The sequence below is a fragment of the Marmota flaviventris genome, chromosome 20 (assembly GCF_047511675.1).
Source record: "Marmota flaviventris isolate mMarFla1 chromosome 20, mMarFla1.hap1, whole genome shotgun sequence".
Lineage (NCBI taxonomy): Eukaryota > Metazoa > Chordata > Mammalia > Rodentia > Sciuridae > Marmota > Marmota flaviventris.
Window position 1 is genome coordinate 4,122,107 of NC_092517.1, and position 27,125 is coordinate 4,149,231.

The window sequence follows — 27,125 nt, forward strand, 5'->3', positions numbered from 1 at the left end:
ATGGGCCAGAGACTGGAGACGGTCTCTGCACTCCCTCCATGTTCACCTGTAGGGCTCCTCAAGTCTGCCTGGCCCTCGAGGTCATCACACGCTCACCTGTCAGGACTATGGAGCATACACTATTAGCAGTGGTTGGTTTGACTTTGAACTCCTGAATATTTAAACAAATCGCAGGTGGGCCTTTGTTTATGCTCTTGCACCAGATCCTGAGAATACTGTATTTCACCTATGAAATTCTTCAAAAATTCTGTTTAACATTAGCTTTGTATTTTGTTAAAAATAAACAAAAAGACCTCTAACTTTAGATTTAAAAAAAAAAAACTATAACCAGTATTTCTATTCTCCTAAACAAAATGAGGATCATAACCTTCCACCCTTCCTTGAACTGTCCCCCAGTTGCCCTGTTTTGGTTTATAGATGTTAATCACACTTTGATTATAAGCCTCCTCCAGGGTGATTCCTATTCATGATTTTAGATCTGTCAATGTGTTCCACCTATTTCTTCACTCGCCTCTGCTTCTTGCATAGCACCCCTTGCATTCACTTTGCTTCTTGTTGAAGTATATTGTTATTCATTCACAGAGTCGAGACAACTTTTAGACGGGTATCTTCAGATCTATGTCTTACCCTCTGTATGAGTGTCCTGTGGCTGCTGTAACAAGCTGCCCCAGGCTAATGGCTCAGAACAATGCAGGTGTGTTCTCTGACAGCTCTGGAAGCAGGTATGAAGCTAGTTTCAGCAAACTAAAGCCTGTGGTTCCAAATGCTTCGCCTCTGGGCCTGCAGGGGGCTGACCTCCCCTGTCCTAGCTGTGGGAGGCTGGCAGCATTCTTTGCCTCCTGGACTTGTACCTGAAATCACACCAACCTCTTGCTTCCAACATCTTTTCTCTTCTCCCCCCTTGGACCCTCCTGCCGCGCTCTCTATGGCCTTGGTGACTTTTTGGAGCATCTGTTTAAGGTGATGTAGGTCCTTGCCTAAGCCGACCGTGCTTTCTCAGGCACACTCCTTGATTCCTCTGAGCCTCTCCAGCAGCCTCTTTAACCTCCATTTTCCAACAGTAGCCCTTCCTGGAAAACTGGGCCCTTCTGAGGTATGCCTCAGTCCCCGATGGATCCTCAGACCCACTCCCCACTTGTGGGAACTCGTTCCCTCCCACCCTCCAAGCTGAATGACGGCTGGTGAGGAGGTCTTGGTGGTGGGATCCGTCTTCCCTCCACGCTGAGGATAGCACTCCTTTGTCTCTTGTCTCTACCGTGGCTGGTGAGAAACCTGGTTTATATTTGCTTGATGGTGTGCAACGTTTTCTCTCTGTGAACTTCAGGTTTTTTTCTTTTTCATTCATATTCTGTATTTTTGTCAAAATATCTAGATAACAAGTTCCACATGGGATAAAGTAAAAGAAATTCTACTTTATCCCATGTGGAACTTGTTGTGCTTTTACTATCTTATGAGTTCATCTCTTTTGCATCTGTAGACTGTACAGCCACGTTGGTGAGGTCTGTTGCCGCTCTAAGCCTCAGTCGGCCTTCTGGAACACACTATAGTCACGTTAAGTCTCACTCTAGCCTCGTGCTTCACCTCCATTCTATTTTGCAGTGCTAGGGATCAGCCTGAAGCCACACACATGCTGGGCAAGCTCTCTACCACTTAGCTACACTCCCAACCCTTAATCTTTTACCCTTCTTTTTTATCTTAGTGCTACGTGTGAGTAATTTCTTTAGATCCAACTTTCAGTTTTTTAGTTTTCTCCTCAGCTAGGTTTAACAGACTCTAACCCACAGGTTGGGTTTTTAGTTTTAATCACTACATACTTTGAATTTTTAGATGTTACACTTGCCCCTCTCTCTCTCTCTCTCTCTGTGTGTGTGTGTGTGTGTCTTTAATCTTCCCAGGTCAATCTCTTATATCCACAGTCTCCTTAGTCTCTCTCACTTCGTTAGAACTATCGAGTGGACTTATTTGTGTCCCACTCCAGCCACCCAGGGCCTATACTGTCTGAAGGTTGTTCTGAGTCTTGCTTATCATGGATTGTTTTCTTGTGTGCTTTATGGCTTGGGAGTATAAAGTCAAGTTTCTTGCAGTCTTACCTGTGTGGCTTCCTTGAACCTGGTGTGTCAGTTTGCTAGGTCTGCCACAGTGAGTGACCACACAGGTGGTTAGACACAGAACCTTGCTCTCGCACAGTTCAGAAGCCAGAAGTCTGCACTGGAGTGCCAGCAGGCCAGGCCTCCTCTGGAGGACCAAGGGGAGACGCCTCCCTGCTCTCCAGCTCCTGGTCCAGCAGGATCCAGTCTCCGTGCCCACCATCACGTGGCCTTCCCTCACGTGTGCCCTCTGTGTCCTCTTCTGATGCTGATAGAGACCCCAGTCCTTGGATTTAGGACCCATTACAACCAGAGTGATTTCACCCTGAGACCCCTCACTACTTACATCTGCAAAGACCCTGTTTCCAGATGAGCTTACTTCTGAGGTTCTAAGTAGACATGAATTTTAGGCAGACACTATGCAATCCATTACACCTGGAATTAAAAATGTGTTTGGCCAATGAAAATTGATTTTTGCTCTTTGGAATTAGAGGAACTACCAACTTGGTACCACTTTTTAATGTACTTAGCCTGCTCTCTTTAGTTATATACAACACCAGGATACACTCTGACATTCTTACAAAAGCGTGGAACACAGTTTGCTCCAGTTCAGCCCCAGCACTTCCCCCCTGCCCTCCCTCTCCACTCCACCAAGCCCTCTTCAAACCATTTACAGTTTACTTTTTGAACCTAAAATTTCTTCTTGGATTTTTTGGCCCCACAGAAGGTAAGCCCACGTGAGGGCCATCAGGAACTCCGAACCCTCGGCTTCCTTTTCCTGCCCCTGAAGAGCACAGTCGACACAGGCGGTCTCTCTCCCACCTTTCCTGAGGTGGCTTGTTTTCTATGTTCCTAACCACAGTGCCACTCTGTGGGGGATTTGCTCTTATTTAAGCTTCCTAACTCTGATCTCATACCTTACCTGGAATCTAGGGCATTTCCTGTCCAGAGACGCGTTTGGCTTCAGTGCTGAGTAACCTCTCTGGTTTCCAGCCTTCTGTGGTTTCTTGGCCTCCATGATTTTCCTCATTTCCCACCAGCTCATTCATGCATATCAAAAGGACTTTATGCACCATTTAAGGACACCAAATTAGAGCTGAACAAACAGGGACATGTAATCATGTGGGATAGAAAACTCAACATCATGAGAACGTTAACTCTTCATAAGTTAATTTATCAATTAGCCTCAGTACCAATAAAAACTTTTTAAATTTTGGAATGAGACAAACCAATTCTGAGTTCCTATGGGAAAATAAATAAAGCTCTAGAATGCTGAGGCTTGCCCCACTACATATTTAAAAACGTTGTGAATCTAAGTACACAAGATTCACTCACACACGGGAGAGAGGCAGGCAGATCAGAACACAAGCCCACCTCAGACAATGTGGGAGACACGGACGGATGGGGCGGTGTTGGCGTGGACAAGAGAGTCTGTGTGGGTCGGCTCTCCGTCACCAGCGTGAACTATAGAGAGAGTTAACTGACAAAGAGAAAAGGGTTTGGCTCACAGTTTAGAGTTTAAGACTGGACAGATCTGTTGCTTTGTGCTTCTGGTGCACACGCCAGAGGGCAAGGGCAGGGTGCGTGGTGGAGCAAACTCTCACCCCCGTGGCCAGGAAGCAAAGGAGCCTCAGGATTGTGTGTGTGTGTGTGTGTGTGTGTTTGCATGTGTGTGTGTGTGTTTGCATGTGTGTGTGTGTGTGTTTGCATGTGTGTGTTTTCTTTTGGATTCTCCACACAGATAACCATGTTATCTATCATCAAAGACTGTTTTATTTCTTCCTTCCCAATTTGAATACCTCTTTTTTTTCCTTTATCTTTTTATGGCATTAGCTAGAACTTCAAGTCTAAAATACCGAGAGGACCTCCCTACCTTGTCTCTGATCTTAGCAACAAGACTTCGAGTTTCTCCCATTAGGTATGATGTTAGTTAGCTTAACTGTAGGTTAATTGTAGATGTTCTTTATCAAATGGAAGAAGTTCCCTCTATTCCTAGTTTACTGAGAGTTATTATTATAAATGGATGTTGGATTTTAGCAAGAGTTCTTTTCACATCCATGGATATGATCATGTGAGTTTTCTTCTTTGGTCTGCTGACGTGGTGGATTACATTAGTTGATTCTTGAGTGTTGAACCATCTTCATACCTAAACTAAGTCTCAGTTGATTGTGATTTATGACTTTTCTTATACATTCTCGGGTTTGATCTCCTAATGTTTGGATGAGGACTTTTGAATCTATGTTCACGAGACATATTGATCTATTGATTTATTTTTTAGTACTGTTTTTGGTTTTGATATCAGAGTAATCCTTGCATCATAGAACAAGTTAGAAAGTATTTCATCTGATTCTATCTTCTAGGGGAGATTGTAGAGAATTCTCATACATTCTATCTTAAATGTTAAATAGAATTCACCAGCGAACCCATCTGGGTCATATGTTTGCTGTTTTGGAAGATTATTAATTATTGATCCAATATATTTAACAGGTATAGACCTATTCAGATTGTCTGTTTCTTCTTGTGTGAGTTTTGACAGGTTGTATCTTCTTAAAACTTAGTCCCTTTCATCTAGGATATCAAATCTGGGGTCACAGAGTTCATGGTATTCCTTCATGATTCTTTTGACGACGTGGGATCTGTGGTGATGTCTCCCGTTTCCTGCCGGATGGCAGTGGTTTTGCCGTTTCTCCTTCCTCCTTTATTTCTTAGCCTGAGTAGAGGTTTATTGACTCTATTAATCTTTCCCAAGAACCAACTTTTATTTCTGTTGGTGTTTTCTTGATATTCTGTTTTCAACTTTGTTAATTCTTAGCGTTGCCTTTCTTCAGCTTATTTGTACTTAATCTTTTCTTCTTTTTCGGTTTCCTAAAGATGGCAGCTTTAGTGCTTGATTTTAAATCTTTCTCCTTTTCCAATACATGCATTCAGTGCTGTAAATTTGCCTCTCTGCTGGGCTTTTGTTGCATCCCACAAATTTTGTAAGTTGTATTTTCATTTTCATTTAATTTGGAATATTTTAAAATTTCTCTGGATATGTCTTCTTCAACCCATGTATTACTTAGAAGCATGTTGCTTATTATCTAAGGACTTGCAGGTGCTGTGACTCAAATGTGTCCCCCAGATTCATGTTTTGGAGGCTTGCTTCCCAGAGGAGAGGCATGGGGTGAGGTCTTCTGTTCAGGTCACGGGTGGAGGCCTCAGGAGCGCACAGTGCTGTTACCAGGGGAGCGGGCCAGGCGCTGCGAGAGCACGTTGTCACAGGCAGGTCTGCCTCTGGGGCCTGTCTCTTCCACCTGCACCTGTTCGTCCTTCTGCTTTCCTGTCATGAAGTAATGAAGCCCCAAAGTGTTCTGGACCAGAATCAAAGTATCAGGGGCCAAACTCTGTGGCCATGCCCTTGGCCTTCTGGCTTCTGGAGTCATGAGCCAAATAAACTTCTCTTCTTTATAAGACTCTCAGTCCATGGTGTTCTGTTAGAGCAACAGAAAACAGTGAAGACAGTGTAGGAGGGTTCAGCTTTCTGTGATTGACTTCCAGATGAATTCCACTGTAGCCTGAGAGCATACATTGTATGATTTCTGCTCTTTTGAATGTGGAAAAGGGGCTGGGGCTGGGGCTCAGTGGTAGAGCGCTTGCCTAGCATCCATGAGGCACTGGGTTCAATCCTCAGCACCACATAAAAATAAAATAAAGGTATTGTGTCCAACTATATATAACTAAAAAACAAAAATGTTAAAAAATGTTTAAGTATGGAGAGGTGCTTTATGGCCAAGAATGTGGTGTGTCTTGGTGAATGTTCCATGGGAGCTTGACAACGTCTGTTATTGTGTCATTGTTGGATGGAGCAGTGTATACACATCAGTTATATCCAGTGGATTCACATGCCGTTGATGTCCCGCCAATATTCTACCTGTTAGACCTCCCATTTCTTATAGAGTGATAGTAAACTCTCCAACTAGAAAGATGAACTGATTATCTATTTTCCTTGAATGTCTATCAGGTTTTTTTGTTTGTTTGTTTGTTTTAAATTTTGTGTATGTGTGTGTGTGTGTGTATGTGTGTGTGTGGTGCTGGGGATTGAACCCAGGGCCTTGTGCATTCGAGGCAAGCACTCTACCCCCTGAGCCACGTCCCCAGCCCGCATTTCTAGCACTTTTTGCATCAGGTATTCTTGCGTTGTTTTGTCGGACATGTACACATACAGATTGTTATGCCGTCTCATACTGTAGACCTCTTTATCATTATTTAAGGCCTCTCGCTGTCTCTGAATTTTCTTCCTCTGAAACCTTCTGTTTGAAATTAACGTAACTACTCTTTCTTTTTGTTAGTAATAGCACGGCTTATCTTTATCCATCCCTTGACGTTTTCTCTATTCCTTACTTTAAATCTACATATATCCTTGCATTTAACATGGGTTTCTTATAGAAAACGTATAGTTGGTTCTTGTTTTTAGATCCATGGTGACAATCTCTGTCTTGTAATTGATATGTTTAGATCCATGATGTATAAAGTGATTATTGGTATAGTTGGATTAATATCCACTCAATTGGTTACTGTTTTCAATTTGTTTCCCTTGTCTTTTGTATGCATTTTTATTTTCTGCTATTTTCTTATTCTTTGAGGTCAAATATTTTAAATGATTTTCTGATCATGTCAATTATACTGCCTAGAATTGACAATATACATTTACAACAAATTCAAGTACTTTTTCAAATAACACAGTACCACTTCACAGGTATGTGTGTATGTGTTTTGTGTAGGAGGTAGTTGTGATCAAACCCAGGATCCTACTCATGTCCAAGTTTTTTTTTTTTTTTTTGTACTGGGGATTGAACCCAGGGGCACTCGACCACTGAGCCACCTCCCCAGCCATATTTTGTATTTTATGTACAGACACGGTCTCACTGAGCTGCTTAGTGCCTGGCCATTGCTGAGGCTGGCTTTGAAGTTCTGGTCCTCTTGTCTCAGGCTCCCGAGCTGCTGGGATTTCAGGAGTACACCACTGTGCCTGGCTATGTGCAAGTATCTTTTTTTTTTTTCAGAATCTTTGTTTTAATATCGATTTTAAAAGTTTTGAGAATAATTGGTTTAGCCAGGCAGAGCAGCACATGCCTGTCATCCCAGCAGCTCAGGAGGCTGAGGCAGGAGGATTGCAGGTTGGAGGCTGGCCTCAGCCACTTAGCAAGACCCTGTCTCAACATAAAAAGTAAAAAGGCCTGGGGACGTGGCTGGCCTATGTGGGCAAGTCCCCACGTTTATTATTATTATTTTTTAATATATATACCAGGGACTGAACCTAGGGGTGCTTAACCCCTGAGCCCCATCCCCAGCTCTTTTTATATTTTATTTAGAGACAGGGTCTCACTGAGTTGCTTAGGGCCTCACTAAGTTGTAGAGGCTGGCCTCCAACTTGTGATCCTCCTGCCTCAGCCTCCCGAGCTCCAGTTATTCAAAGTGGGCAACTCGAGACAGAGAGTCGGAGAACAGAGAGCCAGGTGGAAAATGACCAGCCCCCCTCTCCCTGAAATGAGCGCTTCCGATCGCCCCCAACCCCCCAAATCACACCACCATCTGGTTCTTACTCAGAGCCTCATTTTTCAACAACAAGCTGAGCTATATTTAGCCCAGAAGAAGAGACAATGAGGACAGGGACTCGGGTCCCTGGAATATTGTCCCTGTTGAAAAACTGGCTTCACAAGGAAGGTGGCAGCAGGAAAATTTCAGAAGCAAAAGCTTAAAAGCAAGTCCTGGACAATGTGGGGTTATTTTCTGTCTCTGGGGGGATCATCTGGTGTCCGAGGCCTAGGGACAGAGACGAAGTCCCCGGCTGTCCATCCTGGAGACGTCACTCACAGTCCTGACTGTGCTCGCCCAGGACGTCGGTGAGTAACAAGCAGCAGGTCACAGGGGCCCCGGACCCTCCCTGGGCAGAACCCAGGGCTGAGGGTCAGCGGCCAGAGGAGAATCATGTCAACCACTGTCCCCACCTGTGGTCCCTGAGGTCCTGGGGCAGCCAGCGTCGCAAGATGTCCCTGTCCCCAGCCCGGCCTGACTGCCTGGATAAGTGAGGACAAAGACGGTGTCCCTCCTCGGGGCCTGGCCCGGCACCGCGTGGAAGGGGAGGAAGTGACACCCAGGGGAAGGCCGGGAAGTGAGGCCACCTTCATGTTCAAGTTCAGGGTGTGACAGCTCAGTCGGCCCCCAACAGGCCCCAAGCTCCGCTCCTCTTCATGGACCACGTCCCCTCTGAGGGTCACGCCCTGCCCTTCATAGGCACCAGGACCCTGGAGTTACCAGGGCACGTCCATGTTTAGACCCAGAATCAGGAAGTTCCTCAAGCTCACGTCCATGTTTAGTCTCCTGAATCCAGAAATGCCCCAGGCGCATATCCATCTTTAGGCTCCCGGATCCGGAAGTTCCTCAGGTGCCCATCCATGTTTAGGCCCCCGGATCCGGAAGTTCCTCAGGTGCACGTCCATGTTTAGGCCCAGGATCCGGAAGTTCCTCGGGTGCACGTACATGTTTAGGCCCCCAGATCGCAAGTATCTTTTGATAGCAAAATATTCCTGCTACCTTCTTCCTTTCCTTTGTACTATTGCTGTTATTTCACTTGAGCTTTAATCACCAAATACATTGTTACTATCAATACCATTTTGAATTATTTCTGTCAGATCAAGAATAAGAACAAAAATGTTTATCTTACCTTCATTTATCCATGTTCTGATGCATTTCTCTTCTTTAAGGTTCTGAATTATATCATTTTCCTTCTCCCTGAAGCATTCTTGAAATATTTCTTGTGAGGCAAATCTAGAAGCAACAAATAACCTCACTTTTTATTTAAGAAAGTCTTTATTCCTCCACTTGTAGAGGACCAGTTAGTGGGATACGGAATTCTAGGCAGGTGTTTTGTCTTCTCTCCTCACACTGCCAACTGAAGAGGAATCAGGCTGTAGTATGAGCAAAGGAAACATTTATTTGAGAACAGAAATTGTACTTTGAGCACACAGCCAAAGGTGGAACCAAGGCACATTCGCCTGGGGGTCCAGGGAGAGGATCTGTAAGGGTCCAGTGGACAGGAGCCTGACCTTCCTTTGCTTGTTCTGAACCCTTTGGATTGGCTGATGGGGCTGAGGGAGAGGGTGCAGGGGAGTTTGGGTGCGGTGACCCGGGCTGCTGACTGGATGGACAGTCAGGGAGTTTGCTTAGTCACACTCACTCGCTGGTTCACCTTTCAAAAGGACAGAAACAAGGCAGAGCCTGCTGTTGGCTTTAGGCAAGCTCCACAGTTTTCAATGTTCCCCGTCCTCTCTTCTCGCCGGCATCATTTCTGAGGAGCCAGATCCAATGCTCATCTCTGCTCTTCCTCATAGCTGAGGTGTCATTTCCCTCTGTCTTCCTGCAAGACTTCTTCCTGTCCTTGACTTCCACTCACAGGTGACATGCCTAGTATGAATTTGTTGTTTCTGCTTTCACATTTACCTGCTTGGTGTCCTCTGAGCTCCTGAGTTCTGTGGTTTAGTGTCTGACATTAACTTGGGGAAAATTCTTAGTCATTGCCTTAACTATTTCTTGTATTTATTTCTCTTTTTCTGATATTGCCATTATACATGTTAGACTTTGTAGTTGTCCCTTGGATATTCTGTTCTTGGATATTCTGTTCCACTTGTTTTTCTCTCTTCAACTTTTTGTTTTAGAAGATTCTATTCGTCTAACCTCCAGCTCACAGTCTTTCGACAGGGACATTCGTTTGCTAACAAGCATATTAAAGAGGTATTTTTGACCTCTAGCATCTCTTTCTAACTCTGTCTTCTAGTTTCCGCCTCTTGGCTTACCTGAGCATCTCTTCTTGTATATGGCCTTGCTGGTTTTTTCTTTAGAACCCCTGGCCTAGTAATCACAGCTGTTTTCAATTCCCCATGTCAGTGGCATGTCAGTCTGGATCTAGTGCACATGCTGACTTTTCAAACTCTGTTTTCTGCTTCTAGCACACCTTGTAACTTGTCCTTGAATACCCAACATGCCGTTCCAGGAAGGGGATTTAAGAAAACCCAACATGCCGTCCCAGGAGGGGTAAGCTGTGGGGAGAGGAAGATTTCCCCTGTCCTGGGATTAGGTCTCAGTCTTCCAGTGGTCTGTGCCCATAAGACTACTAGAAAGGCCTGAAATTGGGCATTTTCCTTCCCCGGGTGGTTGGGCTATGATAAACCCCAATAAATTAGTTTCTTGGGTTTTTTTTAAAAAGATCTAATAAAAGCTTCTTGTGAACGGGCCTTGTTAGGAAGGCCTGATGTGTTCCCAAATGGTTCCTTTGAGCACCCGGCCAAAGGTGGACTCCAACACTGTGTGAACCTGGGAGAGCCCCTGGAGGCAACCTCATAGAGCATGGCACCCCTTAAGACCAGGGCCCCTGGGCATTCTAATTCTCAAAGACACCCGCACGGAGCCTCCAGCGATTTGTCAGTTAAGTTTAGGTTTTCCTACCTTGCTACCGATTTCTGTGAACATCCCTGCACAGGTGGCAGCTACGTTTTAGAGGTAGATGTGACAGAACTTGGGCTTGTGCTGGATATGGGAGGTGAGGAGTACCTTCTAGAATGGCTTCCAGTGACCCCACATCTGGTCCTTGAGCCCCGTGGGATTCCCTCCCTGAGCATGGGCTGGTCATAACCAGCGGCAAAGCCATGGTCTGCCACTCGTGAGGTGAAGCTGAGAAAGACCACTACTTCCATCTCTCCAGCTCTGTCGCTCTGGCTCTTCCTGTGTGCTTGTCCTGCAAGGGAGGGCCCCTGGCAAGGAATGAAAGGTGGCCTCTGGCCAGCAGCCAGCAAAGCACTGAGGCCCTCGTTCCAATGGCCTGAGAGAACCTGGGTCTTCCAGCAGCCATAGGAATGGGTCTGGAAACCAGTGGTTCCCCACTGAGCTTTCAGAGGAGACCACAGACCTGGCCCGCACCTTGAGGGCAGCCTGTGGGGGCTGGGAGACCAGAGGACCCAGCTAAGCCAAGGTGGAATCCTGATCCCAGGAACCATGCGCTTACACGTGTGTTATCTTCAGCCACTAGGCTTTGGAGTAGTGTGTTGATTCTGTGTCCCTAACATCTGGCTGAGACACTGGGTGGGCCATGGCTGTGGGAGTCTGGACTGCTTTTCCATGACACTAGAGATTGCGGTTTTCTCCCAGAGTAGTGATTCCAAAACATGGGTTGGCCTCGGGGGCAGGAGGTAAATCAGGCCTTTCTTTTTACTTTCAGTGGGATTTAAGAAAACCAAGTCCTCTGTTTGGTTCAGTCTGACTGTCTTGGATCCTACTCAGGTTTGAAGCCCTGGCTACCGTCAAGTGTTAGATTTACTTGCTGGCCTTTCATATGGCCTTGAAGAAGGAAGAGGTGGCAAGGCACATTTACGGGATTCCTGTTTCGCTGGGCCATATATCAAAACAATGTGGCATTTGTAAATTGAAAGGTCTGAACAGCGGGTCTTGTCCTGGCCCAGCCTTTCTCAACAGGGTCTCCATATTGGCCCTTGACCCATGGCAAATTTTTGTTTGTGCTGCTGTGTGCTGGAAACCGCAGTAGGGTTAGCAATGTGCTTCAGAACCTGCGGCTATCATGTCCACCCAAGACATCCTCCTTCTTATTCCAGATGCTCTGCGGTGGGTGCCACCTCCCCTCTCCCGGCCCCATTGGGAACCAGTGCATCATTTATGTTTGCTCACCAGCAACATCTGTCACCCATATTTTGAGCTTGTACCTGCCATTTCCTAGATGCCTGCTTGAGGGTTCAGGTTATTAAATATTCTTACTCATAGGCATGTGAATGCAATGGGTTGCAAAAGAATTAAGATAAGATGCTATTATGAGAAAAATTCAGAATATAATTGAATTTGAGATGATTAACAAGGCAACTTAGAACCTTGTGGACACTCAGGAACATTGTTATAACGAGTGTTCTTTCTTCTGTGACTGTGCTGCAAGGAGAGTCAATAGACAGCTGCTGTCAGTTCTTGCAGAATAATGGGAGGATGTGTGCAGATGTTTGCGATCTGTAACTGGGGAGGCCCTGGAAGAATAGGTAGGAAATCCTGACCTTGACCTGGTGATTGTGGCTGTTAAAGTCTCCAAAGAATTAATATATTCTATAGATAGATGGATAGCTAGATAAGGGAGGGAAATGGGGATGGATTTAACCCAGGGATGCTTTACCTCTTAGCATCTGTGGAGTCGTTTGTTATGCAACAGAACATCACTACTCTGGGAGGTAAAGGAAGAGAAGTGTTCCCACCTAATTTCTGGCCTGAGTAACTGGATAGCTAGAGGTGTCCAGATTCCAGAGGGAGAAATATTCCCATCCCTTTTTGTTTTTATTATTCCGAGACAGAGTCTCACTAAGTTGCTAGGGCCTAAGTTCCTGAGGCTGGCTTTGAACTTGCCATCCTCCTTCCTCAGCCTCCGGAGTGGCTGGGATTACAGGGTGCGCTACTACGCCTGGCACACCGAGTCGTGGAGTTGTTCATCTCAAAGCTATGAAAGAATATGAAATTCGCACTTACGTCTATAAGATAAACTATGTTTTCTTGTACTAATGATCTCGGGGAACTCTTAGTGGGCACTTACTGTGAGCCAGACACTGTGCTAGTTCCTTTGAATGTATTATTTGGTTTGGTATCTATCCACAGAATGCCTCTGTAGTGAGCAGCATATCATTCCCATTTTGCATTAAAGGAAATTAAGGCTTAAGAAAGTTCTGCAGATTGCTCAGGATCACCAAGCCAGTATTGACAGTGTCCGATTTTAAATCTAGACATTGAAATTCATTCTATCATTTCTGTATGCGGATCTAGAGTGCTTTTGCCCAACATACTTGTTGGGCAGCACCGTGTGCAGAGCCGTGCGCCGGGCAGACAGGACAGAGATGTCCACCCACCCCCCCTCCCCCGAGCAGATGTGGCTGTGCAGGCAGCAGCGCGGCTGGGTGGGAAACGCATGGGATAAATGGATCAATGGGCGAATCATCGTGGCGACAGCGAATCAGATGGAAGAGTGGCGGGAACGGGAGGTAAGTGAGTAAGCGAGTGGATGAGCAGATGACCAAATGAATGGATGAATGGGGTGATGTGTAGCCGGCACTACCTGAAGTTCCAGCGCCCGGCGGCTGGGGTGGGCGGACCGCGGGCGGCTACTCCACACAGTACGGTAGGCGAGGGCCGCTCCTCCCGGAGCCCTCGCGCCTCCTCCTCGCCGCTCTCCTCCTCCGCCGCCGCCGGCCACCCGCCGCCCTCCTAGACCCCAGTCCCTGGCCGGCGGGCAGAGGAGGCGGCCGCGGCGGCGCAGCGCTCGTCCCCCGCCGCTGCCGCGGGGCACGCCGCGATGCGCAGAGGGGCCGCACCGCACCATGAAGCTCCGCAGCAAGGCGGCGGCGCTGCTCCTGCTCGCGCTGGCCGCGCTGCTGCTGGCGCTGCTGTCCCTGCGCGCCGGCCGCTCCGAGCCCCCCGCACCGCCCGGGCACCCCGCGTCCGCCCCGCAGCGCCACCCTGCGCCGCTTCCCGCGCGCCCGCCGGGGTCCCGCGCCCTCCCGGGGGCCCGCCCGCGCGCTCCGAGGCGCAGGCCCCCGCGTCCGCGTCCCCGAGCCGGCCGCCGGGGCGCCGGCAGCCTGGACAAGTTGGCGAGGTGAGTCGTGGCAGCCCCAGAATCCCATCTGGGGACCGGTGTCTCGCTGCCTCCACCCGCGCCAAGTCTAAGGGAGGCTCTGGTCTAGAGGATCAGACTCCAAGTTTCCCCGCGCGCTCCTGTCCCTCTCTGTCCCTCTCTGCCAGTGAAACAGCAGCCCCTCGGTGGAACCTTCAGGAGCCCGGGCTGGCAGTGACCTACCTTTTAGAAGAAGTGTTAGGGAAAGTGGTTTGTGTATTGCATTTTTAAACGGTCAGGGCAAAGCGGGGGTTTGTCTTTCTTTTTCTTTTTCTTTCTTTCTTTTTTTTTTTTTTTCATTCTTGCAAACATACGCCCTTTGTTTAATTTTCAAAAAGTCATCTCGAGGCAAAAATGCCTTATCTCGTTCTCACGTTTCGCTGGAGCATTTGTCCCGAAAACTCAGGTCTGCTTGTGTGGGAGAAGCGCCGGTCCCTTCCTCGGGCCGCGAGAGCCCGTGCGCAGAACCGAGAGGCGCTCCGAGCGCCCGGGTGTGCGGAGTCTGCTCCCGCGGGCAGGAGTGCGTGGCGCCGGGAGGCAGACGGGGCTCCAGAACGGTCCAGGGGCCCGGCAAGGAAAGCATCTTAACCATGGGCTTTATCGATAGTCTCTTTCCCGACACCAAGTCAAACACGCCGGCTTTTCGTCGGAGCCTTGGTCTTTGGCGTTAGGGCTGCTGGAAGCCCGCAGGTCGGGGGTTTGGTCGTTCCCTTTGTTGTGGGGAGCTGTGGAACGATCCCCGCCTGTGAGGCTGTGTCCTCTGCTGTTCCAGCTGCCCTTGCAACGTCCGCATTTGCTGGGCTCCTTAATTACTTGAAACGAGTTGAAGAATTCTTTTTGACCATAATGACTAAGTCTGTTTGGCGCTTTTACTGTAACTCCGAAGACACAAAACCTCAAAAAGTAGCTGTGTCAGCTTTTGTTTCGCTTCTGCCTCCCAAGTGTACAGATGGGCGCCGACAAGTTCTAGGCAGGGAAGCCCGCCATCCTGGAATCGCTTTTAAAGTATCTACACTTCGCAAGTTCGGAACCTCCCAGGTCTTTAAAATAAGGGTATTTCTATTAGGAACGTGATAGGATTTTCTCGATTGCATTTGGGTTTTACTGCGAGTAAAATGTCTGAGTTTGAGACACCTTGTAAGACAATAAGAACTGACACCACTTGGCACAGCTATGTGCAGTATCAAAATGACATGTGTAACTATGTAGTCTATGCATAGCCCACTGAGAGTGGATCAAGCCTTTTGGGGAGGTGCTGGGAATTCAACCCAGGGCCCCCGAGGACTAGGCAAGCGGTCTACCTCCACACCCCAACCTCTCTCAAACTTGGAGACCAAGGGCATCAGTGTCATCTGAAGACATGTTAAAACGCAGATTCTCAGGCCCCAGCCCAGCCCTTACAGAGTCAGAAGCAAAGGGAGTGGAGCCAATGGTGTGTGCTTTCACATGCTTTCTTTGTTTTTGAAACACATCAAAGTGCTCTATGATGTGAACATTAGTTTTATCCCCATTTTAAAGGTAGGGAAGTGTCACATCCCACTTTGTCCAGGGCTCCTGGGTAACAGGAGGTAGGTAGGATAAGAAGCCAGGCAGCCTGGGCGCAAGGTGAGCTCTTGCCCGCTATAGTGATGTCATACAACAGTCTGGCCTGCGAGTCATGGTTTTATTGAGATTTTTCTGAAGAAACGCCATAGCTTTTTGAACTGTCTCATTCTTCAAGGTGTTGGGAACATTGGGGCAGCATCTTCTTGTCTCTCTCTGAACAAATTGGCTCTGACTAGGAGGAGATCATGAACGGAATCCAAATGGGTGCTGTGGGGAAGGAGCATTTCCATGATCAGCGGCACCCTTGAAGCCATTTTTCTTGTGAACATATCTCTTAGATGATCATGGAAATCAGGCCCAACACCACAGGAATAAAGAACGGAATTTACAAACTTGGGAAAGATTAAAAAACAAAAAGCCACAGGAAGTCTCAGGCTCAAAGGCATAAACAGCTGCCATTTTCCAGGACTTATTTATTGTTCTTTTTGTTTCTGTTTTTTTGCTACCTCAACAGAAACTGTCACAGAAGGTTCTGAAGCAGGAGGAGCAGGAGGACAAACATCTGTATGGACTCCTTTATTGCTTTCCTAATTTTGCCTGGGTTAAATTTTTGTGGTTTAGGAGGAATTTCATTTAGGGAGGGAAGAGAAAGCCTCATGGTTTCAGAAAACTAGTGCTTTAATCTCTTTCTGTGGCCAGAATCCAGAAGAGAGGGAGGCTACGTGATCTCATTTCTCTGGCCCGGGGAGGTCAGGCTTGTGGCAGCAGAAGCAGAAGGCCTGGAGCTGGGAGCGACCCAGCCCACCACCTGCCGACCATGCGTGCCCGGGACTGCCTGGCCTCTCCAGGTCCCTCGCTGGTGAAGTTCTGCCACGTCAGCACAGGAAACAGCCCTCTCCTACCACATCTTGTTTTCATTTCGAAGTTTCCAAGGACTTGCCTAGTTAGCAAGCCGACCCTACAATTTTATAACTGTTCATTTGTGTGCATCTATCCTGCGGTGGCCTCCTTCTCTATAAATACGAAAGTGGGAGGCAGAGTCAGGGTCAAGGGCAGTATCTGAAAATGGACACCACACTGAATGTAGCAGTCCTGGTGCCCAAGAGAAACAGAACCTTCCTTCTGTTTTGGTTATTGGTGATTTATACCTGGCTGACTTCCAAAAAAGGATTTGAGACAATATATAGTAAAAGACACACAGACAATAAGACCATTGGAAAAAAATTTAAAGATAAAAAAAGAAGGTGAGTAAGTGCCGTTTGTCAAAACTGAGATCACTATAATTAGGAGGATTAAGTGTTAAATTTAGCTTTAAGCTTCCTGGCAGCCATGTCAAAAAAGGAACCATCGTAGGGGCCTCATTTTCAATGAAGGAGAAGAGGAAATGTTTATTAACAGTTTTTTTTTTCTTTCTTTTTGATGGAACTGAATTCTAAAATGAGAATTTTACTTAGGAATAGATTTTAGACTTTAGAAGACTAATCTTTGCACCTGACTTCTGAGAACTCCTCTTTGAGCCTGTATATGAAAAAAAGAAGTTTAATTTAACTGGTAATCAGCATACTATAAAAAAGAGAATGACCAGGCATGGTGGTGCATGCCTGTAATCCGAGTGGCTTGGGAGGCTAAGGCAGGAAGATCTTGAGTTCAAAGCCAGCCTCAGCAAAAGCAAGGCCCTAAGCAACTCACTGAGACCCTGTCCCTAAATAAAATACAAAATAGGGCTGGAGAGGTGGCTCAGTGGTCGAGTGCCCCTGAGTTCAACCCCTGGTACAAGAAAAAGAAAGAATATGGCAAATGGAGCCCAGCAAATTGGGTCCTGGTCGGAAGCCGTCACACCTTATTTCCTTCCTCTGTAAAATGAGCAAATGCTTCCAAAAGTTTCCTCAGATCCCCTCCAGCTCTCACATTTGTGGTCCTGGGATGAGGTCATCAAGCTGAGCAGCAAAGTCCCACCTCTGCCAGTTGCGTGGCCCTTTGTGCTAGCTCTTGCAAAATCAGTTTCTTATTTATTGGCTCCCGCCCAGAGCTCTTGCTGATTGCTCAACTCCAACCCACTCCTGAACTTTATTCTTGTTCCTCTGCATTGGTTTGGACATTACTGCTCTCACTTGAAGAATAGATTCCCAGGGAAGCTCCCGCCACCTCTAGGCCCCGCGGTGTCCCCTCTGTCCATGTGTTCCATAGTGGTTCAGCAAATGTGTCCATCTGCCAGGCATCACTGTACAATGGTGAGTGGTGTTGCTATCCCTCCAGGGTTTGGGGCAAGAGCAGACAACCCAGAAACACGTTAGGTACCAGTTGGCGGCTGCACCAGCTGGTCCATGGGAGGAAGTGGGCACCCTTGCTCATCAAGAGGCATGGTTTCCTGCAGTGCCCTTTGGTCTCTGAGCTAAATCTTCTCAGGGAGTTCAAGCCTGAAAAAAGGTCTCAGCAGATAGGGGCGATGTTTCCGTGAAGAGCCCCTGTTTTTGTTGACTGGTCCATGATTGGTCCTCTCGTCCCCATGCCCACCCAGTCAGGAAGTCTTCCTTAGGTGCACGCTCCAGCCCAGCACTTCTGCCCCTTCCAGGGCCGCTACTGAGTGACTAGCCAGTCACTCTACTTGGCCACTGTTGCCACCTACTGTGGTTTGCGTGGTTTTGTTCTCATGCCCCCAGTGCGCCATTTCCATACAGCTGCAGCGATGATCTTAAATGAGTGGCCTGCGATGAACAACTTCTATCAAGCGAGGAATGTGGTTGACTTTTTCAGTGCTGTTTGAGCCCTGCCTGACCTCAGCCCTGCTGAGCTCTCTGGCCTCATCCCTACCACTCCCCACTCGCCCACTCCCCGTGACCCCCACATCCTGGCGTGGTCAGCTCCCGCACTCCTTTCAGGTCCAAGTGCAAATGATTCCTCCTCAATGCGTCCTCCCAGGCGCCCAAGGAATCACAGCCCTTTCCTGCGTTCTCTGCTTCCTCACCCTGGCCGGGGTTTTGTTGTTGACCACACTCTGCGTTATCTGGATATTGTATTCTTGTATTTTCTCCTCCCGCTCCATGTGCACTTCCTGTCTCACTCATCGCTGCTTCACTGGCACCCAGGAAGACATGACCTCAGAGGAGGTGCTCAGCAAATGCTTGTGCAGTGAACTAATGGACCCGCGCAGCGCCCAGCTGCCCCGCGCCCATCTGCCCCGTGCCATGCTCAGACTTACTTAATTTCACACGATTTAAAATTGAAAATGGTTTTAGAAGAGCAGTAAGGATATTCAGTGACAATATTAAAAGAAGGATTTTTTTTTCTTTTTAACAGATTTTTTGAATGATTTTACATTTATAGAAGAGTTGATAAAATGCAGAGAATGTCCATCTTCCTTGCACCTAGTTTCCTCCGTTGTTGAGGTCTAGTTCCTGCATGATACACTGGCCGCAGCCAATGAACTCATGTCATACATGTTGTCCACGTTCATTCCGATGTCCTTAGTTCTACCTGATGTCCTTCCGGTTGCGGGATTCTATTCAGGAGACCATATTATACTTAGCTGTCACTATCTCATAGCCTCGAATTGGCTATGACAGTTTCTCAGATTTATCTGTTTCTAACGACCTTGACATCTTTTTTTCGGGCTTGTTTTTGGTTTTTTATTGTATATATTGAGGATCTTGGTCTGGTACTTTTCCTTCTTATTCTTCTCAGTATGGGGTTGAACCCCGGGAGCTCTACCACTGAGCAACATCCCAGTCCTTTTTTATTTGGAGACAGGGCTGGTAAGTTGCTGAGGCTGGCCTAAGCTTGTGATCCTCCTGCCTCGGCCTCTCCAGTCACTGGAATGACCGCGGGTACCACCATAGCTAGAGGCCCTGGCAGCTTTAAGAGCACTCTTCAGTTACTCCAGGGGATGTCTCACCACGGGAAGGTGCCTGATGCTTCACCTGTGACAATCCTGGGTTCTGGATCCTTAGGAGGGAAACCGGAGGTGAAGGGTGTCCAAGACTCAGCCATCGATCCTTTCATTTCTCCACAGAAGTTCTTGGTGCACAGGTGTCACATGACCTGGGCTGGCCAGTCGGCCTGAGGGAAAGGACTTAGTCCACTGAACAAGAGACTCCCTCTCATGTGCTAGATATGACCTAGAAAACAGCCCCAGCCGGTACCAGGATCGGAGAGAACCATTCTGGGATGATGACTTTACTTTGGGCAGTAGAGGGAGAAAGAGATAGTGGGTCCTTGCAGACACCACAGAGGCCCAGGGTCAGCAGGTCTGAGGTCTGCCCTGTCTTGGATCCTCTGTTACTGTGTTGGAGTTGAGGTTTCAGTTACTAGGATTCAAAGTCATCTTGCTGAACCAGAGGTTTCGTTTAAATGAAGATCTGGGGGCTGTTGATAGAGACCTTAGAAGGAAGTGGTTTCAGGGCTATGCAGGAAATGAGCACCCACCACGCCCTGGGTGGCCACTGGCACCCTAGCCTTTATCCTACTGGGCCCAAGTAGAGCCCGTGGCGAGCTTTCAGACCTCAGGGAAAGCATAACAGCCGACTGTTTGTAATGACTGAAGTGAGGCGGTGGGAAGCCCAGGGACTGCAGCTGCGTTTCTGCCTGAGGAGAAAGCGGGTCAGCACTGAGAGAACGTGGAGGAGTCACGCAGGGCCCCTCTGACCACCCGGGCGGCTGGTGCCAACGCCTTTCCAGATTCCAGGATCGAGTGACTTCCCATGTTTTCTTAATCCAGCGTGACATGGATTCTGTCAGATGGCACCAAAGAATCCTGGCTAACTTTGATCTGCACCATCTGCTTTAGTACCTCTTCTAAGTTCAGCGAAGAGTGGCCGTGGTGGCTTTCACCAGCCACACTCACTGGTGAGATTCCTTGGAAGAAAATTGACCTCGCACTATAAGGCACTGCCAGAAAAGAAGAGACAAAAGTTTATAGTCTATACACATTGTCACGACTTCAGAAGTCACAGCAGCAACCACCACCACCACGCATGAGAACTGTCTTGAAGGTCAGCGTCGGTTTGTGTCCCTCCTGAACACTCTCCAGCATGTGATTCATTGCAGACTGTGATGCTCTGGAAACTGCTCCTACAAACAGAAGTTTCTTGTCTTGATACCTTTATTGGGACCCTTGATTCTGTGCCAACAGAAAGTGAGTTTGATGTGTTTAAAGGTGGCCGTCTCTTTTAGCAACGTAAGAGACTGTAATCTACTAGTGGAAATTTACGTTGCACAGTTCAGAATCCATGCTCTACCTGAGTAAAAGCCCCCGGAGGACACCAATCAAAAATATGACCCTTTTTTGAATTGCAAAATTGAGGTCCAAAGAGGAAAAATAAAAATGTACACTAAAAGGGCCGGCGTTGTGGCTCAGAGGTTGAGTACACGCCTAGCATGTGCGAGGCACTGGGTTCAATCCTCAGCACCGCATAAACTAAAATAAAGATTGTGTCCACCTCTAACTAAAAAAAAAGAATATTAAAAAAAGACTTACTTAAAAATGTACACCAAGCTGCAGGGGTGGCTTGGGAGCGTCACCCAGAGGCTGATATGAGTGCTGTCACTGTCGTCCACTGGACTGCAACTGGACCCATGACCTGTATGTGACGTGGAAGCTCGGCTCTCTCCTGAGCTCCTGATGCACCCCCATGATGCAGGTGGAAGGCTGGTGCAGGACGAGTGTGCACCAGGCGGGGTGCAGATCCAGGCAGCTCTCCGGAGGGACGGCTAGGCCTTCAGGAGCTGGCTTGGCTTCCCGAGTGGAGGGGGAGAGCCAGTCCATCGCCTGGCACTCGTTAGAAGCGGACAGAGTGCAGAGTGGGGCTCACTTGGCTGGTTGCAGACCTGAGGTCCTGGCCAACTGGACAAACCTAGAGAAACACGAAAGCTTCTGGTGAATTTCAGCTCGATGTGTACCAACTGATAACAATGACAACTGTTACCAGTTATAATGGCAATGGTGACCCATGCTTCACAGTGGTGAGAGTGTGGGGCCTGTGTTAAGCTGGCACCACACGACTCCATCTGCTCTCCAGAGCCACCGGCCAGGGAGGCACTGCCACAGAGAGATGGGATTTTTCAGTTGCGAGTATGGAATCCCTGGTGATCAGTTTGTGTCACCTCCTCATGAGGGGATTTACCAGCCCTAAAACTGGAGTGAGGAGGGAGACAGAGGTGCAGTCCGGTGTGTCCAGGATGTCTGACCAGCTGGGCTCCATCTTTGGCCTCCTCTGGGTGGGCGGGGCTGCCAGGCAGGTAGGTCCTGGCCACAGAAAAGTAGCCACAGGCCTGAGCCTGGTCCTCCTCCCCTAGTCGCCCTCAGGGGGAATCTCACCGACAAGGACCCAGGGCTGCCTATAACGGCCTGTGTTGTGTCACATGCATGTGCCCTCACGATGGTCACAGCTGGGAGTGATGGACAGATGACTCTGCATCTCTGAACCTCATGGACTGAGAACAGAACAACAGCTTCCCCAAAGGAAAATTGAGATGCTCTTGTCAGAAAGTTGTGGATGCCCATGAGACCCACTGAGACCAGAAGCAGACAGCCATACAATCAACGTGCAGTCTCACAGATGGGAAAGTCGAGGGCTAGAGATGGTTAAAGCCTTGCCCAAGATGGACAGAAAATGGTCGACTAAGACGTTGAAACCAAGTCCATGTGCTTGGAAGAACAACAGTGCTGATGGCCGTGCTGTCCTCGGCAACAGATCCAAAGTCTGGACCATCTGAACCATACTCCTAGAATCCCTTTGGAGAAGAGCTCTGATAAAATCTACTTTTTTGTTGTTTGTAATTGAACATCATTCATACTTGTAAGGGACATAAACAGGTTATAAAAATTATCCCATTTCAGTTTTTTTTAAACTTGCGTATGTTTACACACACACACACACATACACACACACACACATTTATCTGGGATTTCTGGAAGGTGGTCTGCCAAAATGTCAACAGAGATTATACAATTGGAATTATGGGTGTCTGTTCCTCTGCTTATCTGTATTTTAAATTTTTTTCTATGATAAAAATATATTACTTGTCTAATGTACAAAATAACTAGAAGCACATAAATTATCATAAAGTTAGAAAGTCTTTTTGGATAGAGGACGGAAATGAGTTGGGGAGAGCCTTTTTCCTCTTTCTTCCCTCTAAGTTGGCCGCTCCTTCAAGCCCATCTTTAGGAAATGAGAAATTCCCATGTGCAGAACTGAATTCCTCACCTAATTCTTTTCCTTCACATGTCAACAGTCATCCCTTTCAAACTGGCCCTGCTGGTTCATACCTGGAAGTCTCAATGATATCTTCATTTAAAAGGAAGAGGGAGATCGGGAAGCAGCATCTCCCTCCCCTGTGACAGGAGCAATCATAAAGAACAATGAAGTGGCAATCATTCCAGGCACACCACAGAGTGTCAGAGGGGGACAAGTAAACCCGGTGAGAATGAGCTCAGCTGATAGTGAAGGGTTGGGGGAGGTATCTCCTGGGAATGGCCCTGGAGAGGGGGACTCAGGGAGGCCAGGACCAGGGGTGGGGAGAGGCTTCGACTCCCCAGCGAGGCCTCTCTCTGCTCACTTGTGTGTGACTCCACAAACAGCAAAACGTGAAATCAGGGCTTCGGCCCCAGGGCAGCCTCAGAGTGTGATCTGGTCTAGAAAAGTCTCAGCCGAGGCAGTTAGTTAAGGGTCTCTGGGTGAAAGCCCCCTAGATGTAGGGTGACCCCTGAATGTGACAACCAGTGTCCTCATGAGAAGAGGAGAGGACGGAGAGACACATGGAGGAGAAGGCCCTGTGGAGGAGGAGATGGGGCATTGCAGCAGGGAGCCAGGGGGCCATAGCAGTGGCTGGGGACGCAGGTGACGGGGAGGAGAGGAGTGATTCTTCTCCAGAGTCTGCCGAGGAAGCGTGGCCGCTGATGCCTGGACTGTAGCCTCCAGAACTGCAAGAGAGGGATTTCTGTTGTGTTATTAAAAAAAAAAAAAAAAAAAGACCTTTTAAGTCCAATGTCCAACGCCCTAGATTTGAATCCTTGCTGCAACACTTACTAGTCTTAAGCCATACGTATGTGTAATATCTAAAACCGTGAGCATGCACTCACACACACACACACACACACACACATGCACAGAGTTACCAACTTCAGACACCAGCACCTACTGTGAATTAGACCTAGACTTTGTTTAGGAGCACAGCCACGTTTCAGACATCATGAAACAAATTAAATATGTTCTATTAATAATTAAAAGCATTTATCAAATACTTTTATTAAGCGCCCCCATGGCAGGTTTTTGGCACGCTGCTGACATTCATATTATACCGTGACTTCAAGGCAAACGTTAGCTTTTGTGTCTGTCTGAAAAGATTAATGACACTTGATTTAACTCCAAACCACAGGTCATTAAAAGTGATTTAACTGCGAGCGGAGTCCTTGGTGTCATGTCTGGGTTCCCAGTGAGGGGTCAAATCGCAGCTTCGGAGGGGAAACTTTCTGCAGTTGACTCATGCCTTCCAAAAGCCACGGTGTGCAGGGAACTTTACTCCTGCTGCCAAACCTTGAGGTGGCTTTAGCTGCTGTCCCCTGGCTCTCCTTCCAGGGCTGTCTTGAGGTGCTCCCTCTCCACAGCAGCCGCTCTGGCCTCATGTCCAGAGTGTTTCACCTCCACGTGAAAATCGCTAGCTGGTCTCATCTTGCAAAAGACTCCAGGAAACAGGAAGGCCCTGCTCATTCATTCTGCCCTGAGCAAGCACATTCCGCTTCTTTGCGTTTCTCTTCTACCATTTCCCTGATGCTTATGCATTTCCTAGGAAAAAGTGGCCAGCAGTCCAGTTGGGGCTGTGTTTTAAAGAAGTGTGGCTTTCCACCAGCGTCCTCTGCTAGCCCGGATCCCAGCAGCAGGCTCACTGAGCCCCGGGAGCTTGTCAGTTCCAAAAAAGCGCTGGGAGGAGGTCACGGGAGGCGCCAGAGAAGAGGGTCTGAGAAGAACCAATTACTCGCTTTAATGATTCAGTGTGTTTTGCGTTAATAAGCTACAAAGTAAATAGCACTACACATAAATGCCGTATTTCATTATTTACACACTCCAGAAATTGAAGTTCAATTAGGTCACATGCCGCAGATTGTTGAGCGCTTAAGAAGCCACTCATCTCGGGGGAAGCCTGGAAGCCGCTTCCCTCTGAGCCATCTCTGGGATGGTGAGGATGGTGGTCATCAGAGCATGGGCAGGGCGTGTCCTGCAGTCCCTGTCATTCCCCAAGGCTCCGCGATCCTTACAACGCTGCGCACTGCCATTGCGTACTTCAATTTTTTTAAACAAAATCTATATATGTTATGAACCTGAGGGCATTTCTTTACTTATTTAATGATAACAATGTTACAGTTTAATCCCAACACTCTTTAAAAGCATATAGTTCCATGATTTCTTCAATCTCATCACCACTGGCTATTTTTACATTTTTATCACCCTGCAAAGGAACCCTGTCACCATTAGGCAGTCACTTCCCATGTGCCCCCAATCCTTCTTCTTGATAACGACTAATGTGCTCTTGTACATGGGGCTTTTTCCTCTTCTGGACTTTTTACATATGTGGAATCTGTTTTACATATGTGGATAAGTGTCCGTTTTCCAGGTTGGTACATGTTTGTACATATGTCAGTATTTCATTCCTTTTTATCGTTAAGTGATATTGCACTGTGTGACATACACTGCATGATGTATCTCCATTAATTGATGGACATTTAGTTGGGCTTCTTGATGACTAAATTATGCTGATATGAGTAGTTGTGGGGAAAATTTTGTGTGTCTGTAGGTTTTCAATCCTCATGTGTACCATCATAAAGTTGCTTTCTCTATTTAAGGCTTTCAGGAGCTGCTAAAGTGTTTTCCCGAGTGGATGTGCCCGTTCACAATGGTGACAGCTGTGTTCAAGGACCCTAGTCTCTCCACATCCTGAGCCCATTTACTTTTTTTTTTTTTTTTTAGGAAATTTGATGTCAGTGCCAGAAATTGCCAGTAATAATATAAATAGAAGGTAGCTGTTGGGCCAAACTCTGAGACAACGAAGCAGTGTTGTTCGTTTCTAGCTTGGAGCTCTCACCGTCTGAGGTTCTGCACTGGGGCTCCCTGTCCTTTCCACTAAAGGGAGATGGGGCAGTATCAGAAAGGTGTTCTCTCCTAGTGGCACTCAACTGAGACTTTCTCGTGGACGTGGCCAAAAGATAACTGAACCTGGCACAACCCTCTCACTGTGACTCAGGATCACCTGGTGCAGCAGGTCTGCACCACTGAGCCCAGCCGCAGCCCCAAGGCCTGATAGCTAGCATTCTGTTCACTGTGGAATAGCAGGACTGGGGGCGCGACTTGCGGAAGCCATTTCCTCTCCTCTCGGGTCAGCTCTGTGACCATGCTGCGCGAGTAGCTCGGGCACCTGGGTGGTCTCTTATGCCTTTTATTTGTTCCCCGTGGCCCAGTAAACTCCTAGAAAGCTTTGGAGAAAATGTCAGAAGCTGTTAGAGTTGCTTAATCAGATAATAGATATTACCCCAGCAATTCTACTTCTAGGAATGCAATCTAAGAAAATAATGCAAAAGAGGAAAAATCCATTAGCCCACAGTTTAGGAAAAGACTTTTAAAATAATAGAATAATTGGATACAATGAACAAAAAGGAAATGATAAGTCATGCTGATCTGGTTGAATGGAATTGTGGTAGTGAACAGAATGCTAGCTATCAGGCCTTGGGGCTGCGGCTGGGCTCAGTGGCAGAGCGCTTGCCTTCCAGGATGAGGCTCTGGGTTCAATCCTCCGCACCACATAAAAACTAATAAACAAAATAAAAGTCCATCCACAACTTAAAAAAAAACAAGTAACAAAAGAATCAAGTCAACAAAGTAGGATGCAAACTTTCCACCTAGTGCCTCTATAAAAACAGGAATCCAACTGAACAAAGACCAGAAGGCAGCTTGCAGAAAAACAGTTTATGGGGCAAGAATTTTTCTTCATTTACCAACTTTGATAATTAAGTATATCATGTTTTGTGTTTTTATTTGAAATGTACATTGTACATGCTATTCTGATCTTTTTTCTAAAGATGAAAAGTTTTGTTTATATTGTTTCCTGCGTTGAACACAATGTGTGTTTGACATGAGCTACAATGAAACAATATGCTATCAGCTGATGTGGAAGGAAATCAACAAGAACCATGATGGAAAAGAAAATCAAGTCCGCTTTTATTAAAAGTGAATACAGCAGGAAGGTGGTCAAGGAAGTCCCCCGTGTCTTCCTGAAGGTCTTCCACAGACAAGGAGAGGGTCATGCAAAGACCACAAAGAACATTCCAGGCTTTGCTGTCTGGGCCCTGCTTTCGACTTACGCCAGTCATCACGGAAGCCAACGCGGTTATCATCAGCTCCATTCTCAGCAGGGTCTTGAAAAACCCTGGCCAGCAAGCGTCCACTCCAGTCCTCTTCGCAGAGTGTAAGTGAGAAGGTTGTTACGCCAAGCTCAGGGAGTCGAGGGTTAAGGAGGCCCAGGGTCGCAGCTGAACTCGCAGCCAGCCCCAGGCAGCTCAGGTGACACCCGAGTGTGCCAGTGTGCCGTTGGTGGAGCTGGTGAAAGGTGCCTGCAGGCCCTTGAACTTCATCACTCAGGACCCTGGCCCCAGCGCGCACCGCCTGGAGCCTGAGATTGTTGATGTAATGTGAGAGGGAGGAGGGGGGCCAGCCAGGTCCCTTAAATCCCAGTCACTGACACTTGAACTGGCCCCAGGAGGGGCCTTTCTTTTTTCTCTTTTAATACCTGTCACCAGACACCAAGAGGGACACATTGCCTGGAGC

The 27,125-nt window shown here is 47.5% G+C and overlaps 1 protein-coding gene across 2 annotated transcripts in view; it reads left to right on the forward strand.

Annotated features, from left to right (window-relative positions):
* Positions 1 to 13,477: 13,477 nt before the first annotated feature.
* The window catches only part of Gxylt2 (glucoside xylosyltransferase 2), a 64,183-nt gene continuing 50,535 nt past the window's right edge, over positions 13,478 to 27,125 (forward strand). For both annotated transcript variants that reach the window (XR_011705555.1, XM_027931917.3), the window contains exon 1: positions 13,478 to 13,752. Coding sequence is in view for 1 of the 2 variants with exons in the window: in XM_027931917.3 (XP_027787718.1) it covers positions 13,478 to 13,752 (275 nt within the window). In the remaining variant the exon portion in view is untranslated. The remainder of the gene's footprint in view (positions 13,753 to 27,125) is intronic.